Source organism: Ambystoma mexicanum, chromosome 4p, assembly GCF_040938575.1.
Source record: "Ambystoma mexicanum isolate Mex_15411 chromosome 4p, UKY_AmexF1_1, whole genome shotgun sequence".
Classification (NCBI taxonomy): Eukaryota; Metazoa; Chordata; class Amphibia; order Caudata; family Ambystomatidae; genus Ambystoma; species Ambystoma mexicanum.
Window position 1 is genome coordinate 446928155 of NC_090927.1, and position 18143 is coordinate 446946297.

At 44.2% G+C, this 18143-nt stretch overlaps 1 protein-coding gene across 3 annotated transcripts in view; it reads left to right on the top strand.

Moving 5' to 3' along the window:
• Window positions 1-18143, top strand: part of ROCK2 (Rho associated coiled-coil containing protein kinase 2) — a 1440935-nt gene that overhangs the window by 627047 nt on the left and 795745 nt on the right. For all 3 annotated transcript variants that reach the window (XM_069605961.1, XM_069605962.1, XM_069605963.1), the window contains exon 4: window positions 1572-1709. In XM_069605961.1, coding sequence (XP_069462062.1) covers window positions 1572-1709 — 138 coding nt within the window. The remainder of the gene's footprint in view (window positions 1-1571; window positions 1710-18143) is intronic.

Sequence of the window (18143 nt, forward strand, 5' to 3'; positions counted from 1 at the left end):
GTCAATGTAAGAGCCATGAATAGGCGAGAGAGGTAGGAGAGTGGGTGTCACATCAACATATGGGGCAAGAGTCCTCCCTAACTTTCCTCTTGGTCGTTGGGGAGGGGAGTGAAATGTGAAGGGACTAAGATATTAAAGTGAACAATGGAGTGATCAGATGGAGAGGAGCCAATGGAGAAGTAACAGGATGATAGTGAATTAGAGACACACAGTCAAGAGGGTTCCTACTGGAGAGAGTGGAGTAACGTTTGTGGCAGGAGGGCTTGGGAAGGTTAAATTACCCAAGCGTGGATAAAGCACTAGAATTCGCAGATCACTGCGCTGATCAGATGAAAGTAGAACTTGCTGCCGGTGAGGGGGTGCTGCCTCTGGGCTTGGACGCTTGTCTCCTTGTTGGTTGACAGTCACCAGCTTCAGAGGCTGTCCCAGGGAGCCCCAGGTCCAAATCTGTGGGTTGTCCACAAGACCAAAAACCTAAAAATTGCCTCTTCCAAGACCCTTTGGTTTACCAGTGGTTTAGCTTTTTCTCTTAGTACCTCACGTGTGTGTGTGCGCGCACTTAACAGGGTACAAACACCTCGGATTGAGTATTGACTTCATGGGTCACTGCCCTGGATCCATATTTGCAAATTCTAAGAATCCTGCACATCTGCGAATTTGTGATCTACTTAATCGAACTCGTGAATAAAGAAACCTAAACAACCATTGATGAAAGCCTGTTAGCCAGTTGCACCAGTGTCGACAAGATGGTTTATCTTTCATGTACACCCAATCAATCAGGGGGTGTTATTCCCCTAATTTCTATTAGAGTTGTCTGTTGGCAACCTCTATGTGTAGCTGGAAGAGCACGGACTGCTACGTTATGTTATTTGGGGATTTATAACGTGCATCGCTGCAATTTGCATGGTCTCCAGGTGCTGTAGTGAATTTGAAAGAGAAGCAGGTGGGTTAAGTTAGTGGAGAAAGCGTGAACATGCAAGATTAGTTTTGCTGCTGAATTATGATTGCACGTGTAAGCTGTTAATAGTGCCAATGAGAGAGCCATACGTTTTGGGGGTGAAGAGGAAAGAGGAATGCCCTTTGTATCACTCAATACGAACAAAGGATGTTAAACCTTTCATATCAGCATTTCTTCTTTTGGTAACGCTACCTGCCACTAGTTACCTTATTATCACGAATTACTTATTTTATAGTGGACATATTTTTGCAACAACCATTGGCAACCAGGGTGTGAGGTGCCGCAAAATGGGGAATGAAGGCCATGGTTTGTAGGTTGTAATGCTTTATTTTCTGAAATTTGGTTGTAGGCTTCTCAGGATTTTGTTTTTTTGTATTGTATTAATTTTATTGTATTTGATGGATTACTATATACTCTATTGAAACAAGACCAAAGAGGCAACAGGAAATTAACATTTTCTTTCTGACAGTTTGTGGGGATTTGTTGAACGTTTGTGTCTGTGTTCAACTTTGGAACTATAAAAAGATTAAATTGTCCCAAAAGTGTAATATATTGGATTTCATGTTAAATCGTATTTTCCCTCTTTTATTAAGTGTTTTTCTTTCTTTCATAGGTCCGCCATAAAACCTCACAGAAAGTATATGCAATGAAGCTTCTTAGTAAATTTGAAATGATTAAACGGTCTGATTCTGCATTCTTCTGGGAAGAAAGGGATATCATGGCCTTTGCAAATAGTCCTTGGGTAGTTCAAGTAAGTAGCCCTCGTTTATCTTTGTTTGGGATACATTTTGTTAGTCAATCTTTGTAAAAAATGTTTTAAACCATTTTCATTTGTATTTATTAATAGCAATTATCTTAACCTGGAATTCTTTTCAATTTAAAATCGATCTGTTGGGATCCAGTATTGAGTGTGAAACATAGCTTTGAATCTAGACCACAGACACGTTCCCTGCAGTCTTACATCTGCTAGCACCACTGCTGCAACATTAACAACTTAAAGCCATTTAGCACTTTGCTGCACGGGCTACAACTTCTTTATTCTAAGGAGCCTAGTTATCACCAAGGTAGTAACTGAAGAATAAGGTCTCTAGTTCCTTCCAGAACTACAAGAATGTTGGCACCATCTCGATTGACACTGGGAATGGCGATAAAGCAAGCAAGGGTGTAGCATGACAGCCTGCTTCCTGTATTTCCCCCTTGCGTGCAAGTTTCTTTTCAAGGATAGCAATGACCTAGCTTCTGTAAGAGTGTGACCAACCAGAGCTACAGAGATTTGAAACTAGGTAGACAGGTGTCAGAGGGGTAGTTCCTTTATATAATGCATGCAGTCTGAGCGTGTTCTGGCTGGGATTGGAAGGAAGTGCAGTCCTTCAGGATGGGTGAAATGTAGTTGTATTATTGTGTTTCCTTTGTTATGCTGCAGCATGTTGGGTGGCCCTAACTGGAGCCAGATGTGTCCCTTGAACATCATTGAGGAGTCTATCAACTACATCCATGTTTGTGATTACCAGGGGTCTAGACTGTGGTTCTGAATTTCAGGAGTTGAAGGGTGTTATGTTCTGCAGGAGAGTTAACGGGTAGCAGGATATTTTGTGGATAGGTTGCTGGAAAGAAAGCATGCTAGCTACAGTGAACCATCGTAATTTGGCAGTTAGGCCTTGAGATGTGAAGCAGTCAAGGTGCTAGTTTAGCCAACCTTGTATGGTATCCTCCTTAGATTGGTGACTGATCAGAATTAATTCTGTCTGTGTGATTGAGCTTCAGGTATGTGTTTGTCATCCCATCTTCAAAGGAATCTTGGCAATTTTTGAGGCATAAGATGCCCTGTGCACCATTGGCATTTTGGTCTAATTGGGCATCCTCTGTATATTGGTCGAGTGACATATCTGAGTCGTAGAGAAGTTATCCCAATGTCTTCATTTATTAAAGATCACTGGGGAGAGTGTTGACTGTTTTGGGGACTCAGCATGTGACCCGTGGTGGTCTCACCTTATTATCTCTAGGCCAGGCACCAAGCTGTTCAGATGGGCAAGATGCGAACCAGGTAAGAACTGTGTTTGATAAGCCCTTTTTGTTTGAGCGTAGGATAGTCTGTGTAAGGTGGTCGATCATGCTGAACACGACGGAAAGGTCAAGGAGGCATGAGTCACCTTTGTCCTTGATTTATAGTGTCATCTCTGATTTGGATGGTGGCTGTACAATTTGATTGGAAACCAGATCTGTAATTGCAGAGTAGGCCTTCCTGGTTAATGCAATCATGGTGTGTGTTCGCAATTCTCTGTGACTTTTCCATTGAACCAGAGAGTCGTGAGAATGCCTCGGACCAAGGTGCGTTTTATGAGGAGAGGGCAGATTAGTCCTATTTTTAGGGTTATTTGTAGGGTGCCTTGCATGAGAGGCTTTTACTGTTTTGAGGATGGGAATCGGGCTGCACCCTTGATCTGCTTTAGTATGGCAACAGGGCGGTGTCATCTTTGTATTGTCTTATGTGTTTTGGGATTAAGGAAGGTGGTGATTGCTTTTTGTTTTATTGATCTGTTGTACGTTATCTATCTTGTTGATGAAAAATGTGTATGTATAGTTCCATTTATCTGTAGACTGTGGGATTATTGCACCAGGCTCTGGGGTTGAACAGTGTTGGACTGCTGTGAGGAGAGCATTATTTCTGTTGACAGCCGCTAATGAGTACTATGTGGTTTTGGCTTTTTATGGTAGACTGGTGCACACTGTGTGAGTTCTTGAGCATGAGGAGGTCTTTGTTCTTCATTTTATGCCAGAGTTTTTTGAGTGACTGGATAGTGTGCTTTTTGTTGGGGAGGTCTTCAGTGTACCAGGGGGCAAAGGGATCAACCCTGACATGACATAGTTTCACGGGGGCATTTGCATTGACCATTTTTGTTGTGTTTTGGATGAGCGTTTATAGGAGGGACAGCGTTGATGTTGGTTGCTAATTTGTTTTCTAGTACTTCTAAGGTGGAAGCTTAAATGGGCGACTCGAGACATGTTTAACTTACCGTGCCCCTTGTTGGATTGGTGGGTATATGCAAGAATGGTGGAGATTGTGGCCTGGTCTGTCCTGTCAAGTGGGATAGGGTGAAGACATTGTATAGAAGGAGTTATGGGGGTGCTAAGATGACTAGGGCGTTTAGGTTTCTTCTGTTGTAGGTGGAGTTTAGTATGTGTCGTTTTTATCACCAGCAAATTAATGAGGTGGCAATGAGAGTTTGTGGTGCTTTTAGTGGCTTCTGTCCCTGGAAGATTGAAGTCACCAAGAAAGAGGCTTGTTGAGTTTGTAATTAATACTGGGGTGATACGATCAGAAATGTCATAATGGGATTACCCACCTGAGGGTTTGGCCACAGATCAGTTGAGTCCATTTATGCAATAGTGGAAGGTGGTATGAGAGCGAAGCACTAAGACGTTCAAGAGCAGTCTTAAGTTGTGAAAAATGCCCACGCTTCCCCCTCCCTTTGCTGTGCGGTCGACATGTTGAATGTTGTACCTGCATTGGGATGAGGGTATCAAAGACAAGGGTAGAGATGGGGAGAGCTAGGTTTCCACAATAAAAATTGAGCTCCTGTGTTATGGTGAAGTAGATGTTAGCAGCGTCCTGATTGGCTGAGTGTGCATTAATGAACATTAGCTTGCAGGAGAGGCGAGATGCTGAAGATGGTGGGATAATGAGGGGGGGTGTAGATGAGGTTCAGTGGATTTGTGGCATGTTAGTGTGGCAAAAGTTTTGTCGTCATGACTGTGGGATTGGGCTATGCCTCTAGTAGATATATTGTAGTGACTGCCTGACACTGGTGAGGCAGGGTTTCTAGTCCTTGACACTGTTAGGCCCCAACAGTCGTAAATGGGTGGTGATGTGGTCTTCCTCCTTAACCGAGGACACTGCCGATGAAGATTACTAGGGGAGGCTGGATATATGGAAGGGCAGGTGGCTCCTGATTGGCTGGTGTGGTGGAGAAGACAACGGAGATGGTCAAAGGCCAAGGATGATGGTCTAAACCTGGTGAGAGAGCACTGCAGGAGAGGGGAGGAACGAGACCTTACATGGTTGTGTGTTGCAGAAAGTGTGATAAGGCAGAGAAAGTCATGTGACTAGGGAAACTCCTCTGCACTGCACAATTGGTGTTTTATATATCTGAATTGCGTTAATCATGGTTTTCTCACAATTTTGTGATTATGAGAACTCCACATTTTGAAGTCAACAACTTGGCAAACCGATATCTCCTTCCTTTTATCAATGTGTTATTGGTCTAAATGACTGATTGCATTTTTAAGAAATGGCGCTCTTTGGGCAAAAGACTTTCCTGTTTTGAAACCAGTGATTCTGGACGCTTTTGGACGCTGCAAGGCGAACTTCTTCTGTTCGAGCTGCAAAAACACTCGCAGCTCGCTGCTTTGTTCCCTGGAGGGGGCGGAGCCTGTTTGAGCTCACGTGAAGGGTCACGTGATCAGCACACCAGTGAAAACGCACCCGTGTTCACCCTCGCGGCGTTGAGCCCGGCAGGGGTAGAGGGCATCAGCTGTTGTGCGGCTGTTTGGCGCTGGTGGCGCCTGATACGTATAGGGGAGACTGCGGAGAAATCATCTTTGTTCCCTGAAACCCTCCACGAAAGAAAGCCCAACCCTCCGACACTCAATATTGAATTAGTGCGAAAGACACACCAACTTGGTAAGTGCAGCCAAGACCGCCCTCAGCCGCTCCATGCCGGACGCTGCGAACACACCGAGCAAGAAGTCAGGGCCCCAGACTCGAAATAAAACCCTCCAGCAACGCTGTATGCTAAATCCCTGGACTGTCCTCAGCAAGGAGTTGCCTCATGACGGAAAGGTAAGCAAACAAATTGTACACCTACAGTCACCTATTGGCATGGGGGGAAAAGGAGTCTCGAAAGACGCAACAGAATTACGTAGGGTGTCCCTATCAAACGTGACGCCTGAAACCCTAAACATGAATTCATCTGCAGGTTTAAATGGGGTCACAACCATATCTAATACCTCTCTTTTGATTTCTCAAAAAAGCCCAATAGCCAGAGCTGAACCAACTGACGACGTACACAAAAGCAATGACGTCCTACTCCGCCCAGCCTGCGGCAAAGAACCTGTCTCGTTGGAGATGGAAGTGGACCTGCAAGAGACACAAGCGATGCAACCTATGAATGTATCGGCTAACACTTCTACGACACCGCCCCCAAAAATTGTTCTACTAACACTAAATAATTTAAAATCCCTCTCACAGTCAATATGTGAGTCATATGAGAATAATTGCTCTCCTATGTTGCCAGAGGCATTTTTTTCACCATTTGAACTTACAGATGCCGATTTGATGGCAGCCGTACATGTTGACTCGACTCAAATCAGCTGCGTAAAAGCTAACATGACACACATGTCATTGCATGACTGTCAGGAAGGCATTATCTGTGATCAGAATGCCATACCTATTCCATTAGAGTCTGAGTACACGGCGCCAACCCAAACTATAGCTGGCGAACAAAACGAGTGTCAAATTGCCGATTTAGACACTGACATCCAGCAAAGTCTCCAACCTGTTAAAATGAATAACAAAAATTTAGAGGTGGGTGAGGCGAATAGTAGCGCAATTGGAAGCACTCAAGATCTCCCATGAGCCTCGATAAATGCCACCACGAGAAATTTGCATCAGATACAATTCCATGCAACCCATGGAGGGTCAGCACCATCTGGAGGGAAACTGAGACGTTTTCATCCTATGCCAACTGGAAAACGGCCTGAAAAAGCCTCAAACCAAATCTTTATTGCTCCACCAATGCTCGTAAAAGAAAACAGCAGATCAAAAACGCAGGCTAAACAGGGCAACACATTTTATGAAAAAACCTACAAAGCTCGATGTTGCCCGCTGCAGGCACTCTGTCACAGCCGCCTGCAAGCTGTGCTCGGAGCTTAGATGGCAACATGCAAGTTAGTGATATACCACATCACCTGCATACCGCTTCCGAGCAAGACCTCCATCGAAATTTAAAGTCACTAAACACAGTTGCTACAGCTCCAAGGGCACCCACGTCTTCAAGTCGAGACAAAGACACTGTCTTAAACACGTAAACCACAACAAGAAACACCTCCAAAGGAGCAATGTCGGATCTAATCTTTGAAACCGCGAAACCATTCACAAGCACTCCTTTAGCATCTACAAGGAAAAGTAAAAATAACAAGGACTTTGATTCTTTGCAAAAAGCTGATCCGACTCCTGAAATGAGTGCGCAAGCTAAGGACGCATCGTGCCTCTAAGCAAGCGGTGCCGAGACCATCGGACAAACGCCAGCAAAAGCCAGCATCTCGTCAGCCGCAGCAATGCAAATACATAACAATGTTCTGGCGGCATCCTCTTTAGCCATGATTCCATTTATTAAACTTTATGAAGTCCTAAGTGAACGGTTACAGGACCAAGGTGCCATGCTGTCGAACTTAATTCAGAAAATGGAAGAAATGGAAAAGTCCAATATAAACTTAAAAGAAAAAATACAGGCTCAGGCCAAACGATCAACATCATGGCATCAAAGACAACATGACCAGGCTGCTTACAACAGCACCCAAATGGAGAAACTTGTAGATGGTCTGATTAATGCCCTAAATACAATGCAAAACTGTCATAGTCATGTGACGCGTAAGGGTGAGAGCTCAAATGTTAGCACAAAGAGCACAAAAACCTCTACCATGACATCGGATGATACCTCCGTAAAACATTGTCAAGTCATAATGGAGATCGAGAGTGCGTCACTACCAGAAGTTACTGGATGTCGCCAAATAGCCACTAACATAACAACGACAAAAGAATTAAAGTCTCAGAACATCGGTCGGGACGCTGCGACTATTCCTGGTAAAACAACGCAAACTGCTACCCATGGAAGCGAATCAACGGACAATAGTACAAAAGATGTCACTGTTGAACCGCACCAAAAAGATCTACAAGTGAAAGTTGCCCTACCGGGATGTCATTTCTCTTCATTTGGTATCTTTTCTGGCTCTGCAAAAACAACTGCAACCACATCTACTGTAGATATAATTAAATCACTTGATAAAAAAGAAAGTGGGACAACAACTAACGGTGCAAAAATAATTTCCAAAAGAGCGGGCTCTTCTAAGAAAAAAGAATTCATAAGAAACCTATCGACTCCGCCACGTCTGAGTATGTTTAAACGTAATAACAGTCTAAACAAGAAGATTTCTGATCCTGTTTCAAACCTAGCTATTCCAGTGTCCTCGTCTAAAGGAATTCACAAACCATCCTTGAAACGAAGAAGAATCATCCCTGACTCCGAGTCCAGCTCCACTACAATCGCATCCACTTCAATCGATTTATGTGATCTGTCCACATATTCGATTGGCGAGGAACACCCTGATGAATGCAGGTTACCGGGAAAGAAAGAGTCCCCCAGACTGACTCTAGCACAGGCCGTAAAACAACGGAAAGGTAAACAAGAAAAATCTGTGTCGCAAGGAAAGCAACCAAGTTTTGGGGGCTCTGTTAATTCCACTCAGGATCACACGGGAGATCAACAGTTGAATCCAAAATTCACATCCAACCAACAAACTCAACGAGTCCACTTTAAAAGTAAAGTACACAAGACAACACATAATGACATTTCACGCGGATGTCGTAAACTACGTCTGCAAAATATACAATGCGTTGATGCTGAGGTTAACCTCAATAGGACAAATATTATGAAACTGTTCAAATGTGTGTCGTCGTTACGCACAATCGTTTCAAATGACATACGCATTGTTGAGTATGCGACCGAAAAAACTCAGATCATGTTTTATCACACATCAACTCAGCAAGCGTGCTTAGCACTCTCTTAAAGGCTGTTGATGAACTGCTATTCTTTCGGTTCGAAATCTCACCGGAACCGGATCAAGACGAGTCCATGTGAGTTGAAAGATCAAATATGGGGAAAAAACAACAATCTAACCCAATTGATTCGGATGCACTAAGACAGTCAATGAGTATCACTATGTCCTCAAGTCCAGGTCAGTCCTCAAAAAGAAATGTTACATCGAAAAAATGTAACCAAAACCAAACAAGGACACAACATTAGCCATGACTAGCTACAAGGGGAAAGCCGACAGTATTTCTATCCTGGAATACACGTGGCTATAAGCATCTATTCAATGATTTTGAGACATCACTCGAAAATATCTTCATCATTTGCTTGCAGGAAACATGGCTATGCACACCGCCTATTTGTGATGGATTCACCGTTCTATTAAATACAGCAGTTAAAAACACTAAAGGTCGCCCAAGCTCGGGCTTAATCACACTGGTAAGAATAACTCAATCGTGGTCATCTCCGATATCACTAAACCCAAATCCGTACGTACAAGGAACTATCATACATACATTGGAAAAAAATACCACAAAGAAACTTTATTTACTAATTATAAATATCTATTGGAACCCACTAAAGATCAGCACAGATGGAATAATTTCGGCAATATCGCTACTAATTGATGACTCAATGATAGCCTACAACAATTTAACAGTTAATCTGTTTTGGCGATATGAATTGCACGTGGTTCCAACAAAATCATTTGTCGCAACAGTACCAGCAACTCGAAAACGAGGCGCTCGATGAAAGAGCAAAAAGATGGCAAACTGCCTTGAGCGTACGTGATCTTGTAATGTTAAATGGAAACGTCAAAGGAGACGTGCCTGCCAAACCAACTTGGTATCGAGATGCTTCACATAGCATTCTTGACTATATTTGGCTCTGCAAATAAAGCAAATGAACTATAGTGATCACAGCCTTCTTCAACTACGCATTATGATGGACACGAACTTGCAAACATATCCATTCAAAGCTTTACCAGAAACTAACTGTCGCGGAAATCGCCTACGATTAAAAAGCAATCAAATTCAACTAATTGGGGAGAAATTAATGATCGAGCCAGGTAATCAAAGGCCTGATTACATTCCATTGTTTACAGATTTTACCATTCTTGGAAAAAACTCATCAAATCTTGGTCAGACTCATCGCCACATATATTGCAAGGTCTTACATGAAGCAAAAAAGGCCTTGTGGAAAGATTTGAGACTGATAAAGAAGCGAAATTCCACGTTGGACGCCCAAATAGAACTAAAGACACGACGCATGATGTACCGAAATTGGGCAAAGTCACATGCAGCCATAATAGAGCAAGATCGTGCAGAGCACATGCTACAATTAATTATGACTAAAAATACACGTGACATCTGGAAAATCCTGAATATGGATCTCTCTAACTGCAACTCAATCCCAATAAACACCATAACAGGTGACGTTTGGAACAGGCACTTCTCTCTGGTGTTCAAAAAACCGGAATCTGAGATCCCAGTACCAAAGCGCTCTGTTGATACTCAATGGGATGTGCAGATGGACCATGATGAAATCGTCCGTGCTATCAACGCTCTAAAGATCTCACGTGCTGCTGGACCCAACTTGATTTCAAATATTGATCTAAAAAAACATCCAAATGAATGGGCTGACTTTATTGGTAAGCTATTCATAAAAATCAGTCGGTCCAAAGAATTGCCTGAATCCTGGACATCTGCGATTGTGGTGCCAATTCACAAGCGAGGCAGTTGGGACGATCCGAACAACTATCGCACAATTGCCTTGCTCGACTCCATTGGAAAGATCTTTGGGTCGAATTTACGCCTCAAACTCGCAAAATGGGCCGAGATGTCACAGATCAATGACATACGGCAAACTGGATTTACGAAAGGGACCGGAGTCGACGTAAATCTGCTCATTCTCACGATTCTAAAGCTGGAAACCTTAAATATAAATGGCAAGATTCACCTAGCTTTCATCGATATGAAAAAAGCGTTCGATGGTGTGAATCGAAGCTTATTATGGGAAAAATTGTCAAAATGGCTATGTCCGGCATCCATTTTAGAGCCTATCATTGCTCTACATGAAAACACTTCAATCAAAGTCCGAAAGCCGATTGTTATCCAATGCTATAGCTACCCACAAGGGTGTTAAGCAGGGATGTCCCCTAGCTGCAGAATTATTCAAACTATTCCTACCAGATCTGCCAATCTACCTGAACAAAGTTACATGCTTCTCACCAAAAATAAATCAAATATCAATTAATTGTATAGTCTATGCGGATGACCTGGTTCTGATAGACAGAACCCAAATTGGTTTACAACGTCTCTTACTAGGCTTGAAATCCTATATGGCCATAAACCAATTGGAAATAAACTCACAAAAAACTAAGATCATGTCCATTGGAAACATTAGAAGCAAAAAAGATAAAGGTTTCAGGTGGAAAATCGAAGAAATTAACTTAACATCTGTTGATTCAATAAAATACTTGGGGATACAATTTAACAATTCCGTTTGCGAACAACAATGGGCTGCAGAACTAACATCCAAAATGTCAAAGCTAGCAATACAAGCTGTAAAAATTAATTAAAATTTTGGAAAATTTTCATTGGAACCCGTACTCAAATTTTACTTACAAAAGGTAACCCCAATAATAATCTTTGGGGCTGAGGCGGGTTGGAATATAAGCGTGCAAACTTGGCATGCCTTGGAAGGACGCTTTTGGCGGAAAGTCCTGCAGCTGCCACAGGCAACACCGCTAACTAGTCTGCGACAAGAACTAGCAATTAACTCCCTTCATATGAGAGTGGTCTGGAACTCAATCTTAACAATGCGAAAAAATGGCCCTCGATTCACCGGCACCGGCATACAAAATCTTTGCCAACAATGGCAGCTCAAAAAAAAGCGACCTTCTCAATCTATGGTTTCACAAACTGTCGGCTTTCCTTACAGCCGCACAAATAAGCAATCAAGAACTGCTGAATTGCCCACAGCTTGCAAAAAAGAAATTTGAAAACTGGGCATGGATCGTTACTAATGAAGCAATGTCAAAATTAAAATCAACAGAAGAAATGAGAGGCGTTCACAGGAAATTAAACGAACCAGCGCGATATTTATTGCACTGTCCATCTCGTCATCACCGAACCCAATTTTTAAGGTTTCGAGTCAATGCTTTAAAACGAAAGGAATTCTTTGGCAAAGAAAGGATAAATCTATTGACGATAATCTCTGCCGATTCTACAAACAGTCAATTGAAACAGTCAAACATCTGCTAATCGAATGCACTCAAACTGTCAGGCAACGCTCACTGCATCTGGGAAATTTTGCACCTCTGGATGAAGATATGGAGCGGTGGTGGGGGCGGATCATTTCAGGAAGCAACATAAGACTTTTATGTGCGACTGTGAACTACTTTGACTCGATTCTGAAAATAGACTCTCTTAAATAGAATTACCAGCGAGAATCTGTTCTAGAAGACTGGTGGAATCTATTTCTTGTCTATGAAGTGATCGCTTTCTGTTGAAACAAAAGTTTGTCTTTTGAATTCAAACTGAAGTTTTTCAATAAAAAAATAAATAAAAAAGAAATGTTGCTAGTTAACCTGGACAGTCATCACTATGTTTCAAAAGCAGCAGTCTCGACATGCACTGATGATACGGTTGTTTTTTCTGGTTGAATAATGAACGGATCAGAGTGGATGCAATCCTCGAGCCTAGGAAACTGCTTTGGTTTCCCCCAGAGTATTGCAATCAATGAACATTCGTGTGTTCTGAAATTATGCTCCGATCTTCGCAATGACCTAGTGAATGCAGATGGTCCATGTCCATCTACAACCCCTCTTCAGAGAGCTGCTTGCACTGGCATACAGTGGCGGCTGGTGAGTTTGAAAGCTGGTGGGGCGTAAATTTCCCAGGGCGAATATAGACGCGAGCGCGCGCAGCGCGCGAGCCCACCCCCCCCAAGGGGGGTGCGGGGGGGTTCTCCCCCCGTGAAAATTTTGGAAAAATGGCCTACAAAATGTGCAATTTACTGTCCAAAAAACCCACCGAAATATGAAAAAAGCATTCGGTTTTACATATTAATGGTGGTACACTATTCTTACGTGTGCAAGTGTGATGGTGTATTTTACAGCAGCTTGTACTGGGAATAGCTGGTACTATGGTGTATGCATAAATAAATTCATTATATAGTCAGTAATGATGGAAACATGTTTGTCATGCTGTTACTGGCATTCACATGCGTTCATCCTCTTACTAAGGTGGGATTTGAGGCATTTTCTGAAAGGGGGAAACTAAGCTAAAATATGACTTTAGTTTTTAACCACTTAATTAATGCGACATATTTGTCCTACCTCTAATGGCTGTATACCATTCAACTGGATGATACCAGGACATCATGAGGTAAGTGGGAACCACCACCCAATCCTATCCTTCGAAAAACAGTTTCCAAATGGACAGGTTTGCTTCCGTTGAACCATAAGCAGGCCTTTTTGCATTATATGTATGACTTTCGATTTTCACATGCCACCCTCTCAGCTAGTCATAGATGCCATTCTGTAGTCTGTACTGTTCATCAGATTTTCCCCCACCTCATTGATCCCCACAAACATGGGCTTCTTTTCACATTTTTTTTAACCAAGATAGCTGTGTGCCTTCTTTACTACAGATGAACACAAACAGAGTTAGAGTGCCCTGAGCACCAAACCCTACAAAAGACTCATGCTAGCTCACCTCGTTCTGGAGAATGGTCACTGCAATGAACTCCTTCGCAGGCTATGGGAAATCCAAATCCCGGAAGGTGCACTGTGGAGGTTGAAGTCTGATGTTTTTAGTTGCACAATTGCCCTGGACTGGTTGGATTTGTTCATGTAAGGTGTTGCTGATGGTCTGTAAAGAGAAAGCGAGAGACTGATCTGAGAAAGGGCAACATAGGCTTAGAGCAGTATTAAAATGGTTTTCACACATGAAGGAGAGAGAGTTAACTGCTTGTAACATTGAAACTGCACCAGAATAATCATTAGTACAATGTGTAAAGAAAGTACCAGCAACTACCACCATGTGCCAGTCATCAGTTGTATAACGCTGCAATATATACATTTTTGTAATGTTTTCGTTCTGGGGCTTTAAAAGTGTGCTTTGCGGAGCTCACATTACAAAATTAATTTGCTGCAGCCCTTCAGGCACCCGATTTATAAGCACTCTGCGTGTCCTTCGCTGAAGTCCTGTTAAAAACAGCATTGGCAAAGCCACTGAGATCCTGTTCAACACAAGCATTGACAAAGCCAATATTTTGGCCTTGTGCATACGGTGCAAGCTTCTGCCAGGCACTGCTATTAGATCATGATGTCCAGGAACTTGCACCATGTTTCTGCTTCTAGAACAACGGGTAGTTAATTCTGCTACAGCTGTGTCTGGCAAGTGGCACTGTGCCTGGCAAGTGTAGCTGTGCTACAGCTGTGCCTGGCCACAACAAGGAATGAAGGGATGAAGGTAGACAGATCAAGCAAGCACAACACAAGGCAGTGAGCCGAGGTCAAAGGGGAAGGTGGGTAAACAGCAAGAAGAAGAAGCACAGGCTGACAGTTAATTACACATGCACATTTAAACCCAGGAATGAAAAGAATATGTTGCTATTTGTGAAGACTGCAGACTGCCAACATGGGGGCAGTTGCTCAGGGCCCCTCTGAGGCTCAAGGCCCCTTTCATTTGAAAGGTTTGAAATGCCCTGACGCCGTCCCTGCTTTTGATGCTACCGCAGCTCCTCACTGCGGCTCCCACCCGGGCTTCCGCCTGAGGACTTGTTGGGATTTTAAAAGGCTTGAGAACTTTAATGATTAATAGTGTGCCGTGCCATCATGAGATATAAACCCTTCAGATGGTTTCCGAACAGGCTAAATCTATTAAACATACACCCGCGGGCTGTTTTTAATGAAATGGCTGTGCAAGTTCACTGCCATGCGCTGCGCAGCTAATGGCTGCACGAGGAAGCCTTGCAACAGTCAGGCTGCCGTGCGCCAAGCTAATGAGCACAAGACACCAGCAAGCTTCTAGTAAGACCGTTTTTCGGGGGTCTTTCGTTTTTAAACATAACATCTTTAGTGATTATGGAATGAACACACAGATGACATCACACGGATAATGACTGGTGCTGCGACCAGAATACCCCATGCGAGGTCATGTAAGCTATTTGCTAGCACTTTAAAATGGTAATGGCCAATTCCAGGGAAGGACAGAGGCATGATATGATATTTTATTTATAGCGCGCCTGTTTTCCTTTAGGGAAGAGTGTTGATTGTGCTAATTAATTTACCCAGTTCTCATAGTGCTTACCAGGTTTCCCTGTTCTGTGTTGTTCATGAATAAAGCAAACAAACAGTAGGCAGTATTGTTTTGAATAGTACTACTTGCCATATACTTTTTTTGGGTGTTAGTTATACGCACTCAGAAGAGTAAAAACAAGTGTTGCGATAATGGAATATATACATGACTGACAAAGAAACAAGTGACATGTTTTAAATAATTGATATAAATGAAATCATATCCGAAACAGGTCAATTTCTCAAGCACTTAAAGATACATGCCTGACTCGGCGTGCCCGATTCTGTAATACGGTCACTGTGTCTACCAGTTTATGAGTGTGCCAGCCACTGCCAGACCATCCATGCGTTAAATTGTATTGCGCACTTCTCACTCTACAAGTTGAGGCTCCAGCCAAGTGGAGTCTCACTATCGTTTGTAAAAGAGGACTGAATGAGGGGAGATGGTAGCACGACGACCCTTCCCCATCCCAAAAATACATCCCAGGGGCAAACCAGGCTGATCTGAGGTGCTGGGGTCTCCTGAGGCTTGAGTTCAGCCCTTTCTACCCAGGCCAGGTGTCCAGTGGCTGCCTAGGATAGCACTGGTGGCTAAGCCAGGGTACACCTCCTAGGAGAGGAGTCCCACAGCAGACGACGTGCAGTGCAGCCAGGCCTGCCTACTTTTAGAAAAAAAATCCCTGAGTGAGCTGTATGCCCATATCCACACAAGACTCCGCCCAGTCACACGAGGCTCTGCCAAAGTGTCAAAAGGATAAACTGCGTAGAAAACTGCATCAAATGAAACCACCCTCAAAAAAACTCATTTACCATTTCGACAGGGACCTTTTGCACCTGGAAAACCTTGCACTATTCCAGATAGAGGCATTTTTGCTCACATGTGCAGGCAGGTCTTCTCAGCTGAAGGGAAAGGGACCTCCAAACATCATTTTGAAATTTGCGCCCAGACACCATTCCATTCAGAGACGGCCTTCCAGCCTCTTTAAGTTGATTCTGGGAATATACCCTAGTTTCCCTGTTATAACTACAAGACTACTACGGGTCCCAGAATGCAGTTCTGTCATTTCACACTGGCATGCATCTTGTTATGCAGGACGAAAAAAAAATATGCAATGCCTCATAAAGGGTAAAAACATTGTTTTCATGTCAACCATGCAGACAAGGCACAAACTAGTATGGATTGTTAGTCTGGTATTTACTTTAGCATAGATGCAGATTATGGGGGTTTTAAATGCTAAGCAGCCCATCCCAATGAGCTGTGGCTTCACAGAGAAATTGACCATTCCCATTCACTTTTCTGCTAATGCCTTTAATAAGAAGTGCCAAGTGGGTTACTTAAAAGAAACAGAATGAGGGGAAAATGCCCGCAGCCTGGATAGTCCTGCTGAGACATCTAACATTTTATCACGCCCTTGATCAGCGCTTCCCTGGCAGGAACAAATACAGGTAACCCTTTAGAAAATGATTGACAATTTTAAAAACACCCTTTTTTAGGGGTGCAGGTGCGGCAAGTGCCGCCATAGCCGCTTCAATGTTGACTGCGCCAGCCCATCTGAATCCCTTAGCCGCAGCAATTCTGAGCCTGGTCACTGGTGTGATAAAACAGAGACTCCACACTCTTCCCAGAGAAGAGCGTGAAAACCCTGAGTCTGCGGGCTAAACTCAGAGGTTAGGCAGGTATGAGTGCAACTGTATGCAGGCTTAAAGTACTGCCAAGTTAATTTCATCCTTATTTTTCAAATAAGCACCGCTGATGGTACTGATTATGAAGGGGTGCAATCAGCGAGGCTGCGTGTGTGAAGAGCATGACTGATCATGGCTGATGGAGTGACGAGCGAGCGTGCGCACTCTGGAGGGTATACATAGGTTATGTATACCCTCCAGAGTGCGCACGCTCGCTCGTCACTCCATCAGCCAGATAGGCATGTCTGATGGACCATGCGCCGGGGCCCGGAGTGGTCGCGGCTGAGTTGCACTCATGTATTGCAAACGATGCACACACACATTGTACAATCAGCCATGCGTAGCGTGCACACACCCAGCCACACTGAGGTACGAGCAAGGCTATGCAGTCAGTGTGGCTGCTGGGTGTGTGCACGCTACGCATGGCTGATTGTACAATGTGTATGCATCGTTTGCAATACATGAGTGCAACTCAGCCGCAACCACTCCGGGCCCCGGCGCATCTGCTAATTGTGCCGTTTTATTTTCGGCATTTTTCGATTTCGTTTACCTGGTCCGTGCGTGGCCCAAGGGCCTTGCCTTGGGCCACGCCGGATCGGGACGCAAGGGCCAGGGCAGGCAGGCGTGCACTGCTGCTGCACTGCTGCAGCTGCCCATACAGCGGCCCGCGACCACTCCGCATCTGCTATTGTGCCGTTTTATATTTTCGGCATTTTTCAACAAAAAATGCCGAAAATATAAAACGGCACAAGTCACCAGCAGGGAGAGCCCTGGCAGAGCCTCTCCCTGCCAGGGCTCTCCCGGGTGACTTGTGCCGTTTTATATTTTCGGCATTTTTTGTTGAAAAATGCCGAAAATATAAAACGGCACAATAGCAGATGCGGAGTGGTCGCGGGCCGCTGTATGGGCAGCTGCAGCACTGCAGTGCAGCAGCAGTGCACGCCTGCCTGCCCTGGGCCTTGCGTCCCGATCCGGCGTGGCCCAAGGCAAGGCCCTTGGGCCACGCACGGACCAGGGGTAAACAAAAGTAGGCTAGGCCCAGGCCGCAGGCGGCCCCCGCCGAGCTGACTGCCGTCAACTTGGGGCGAGCCTTGTGTAGCGGGCGGCCCGCTTCTAGTACTGTCTCGCCCCAAGCTGACGGCAGTCAGCTCGGCACTGCAACACTGAACAACGTGTAGGCCCTGGCCTACACATCGTTCAGTGTGGGGTTGGGCCCTGGCCCTGGCCGTGTGGTGGACCACATAGTTTGGGCTCGGGGAGGGGAGTGTAATAATGTAAGTAACACTCCCGTCCCCGGGCCCAGAGAAGAAAGGGTACTTACCGGTCCGCA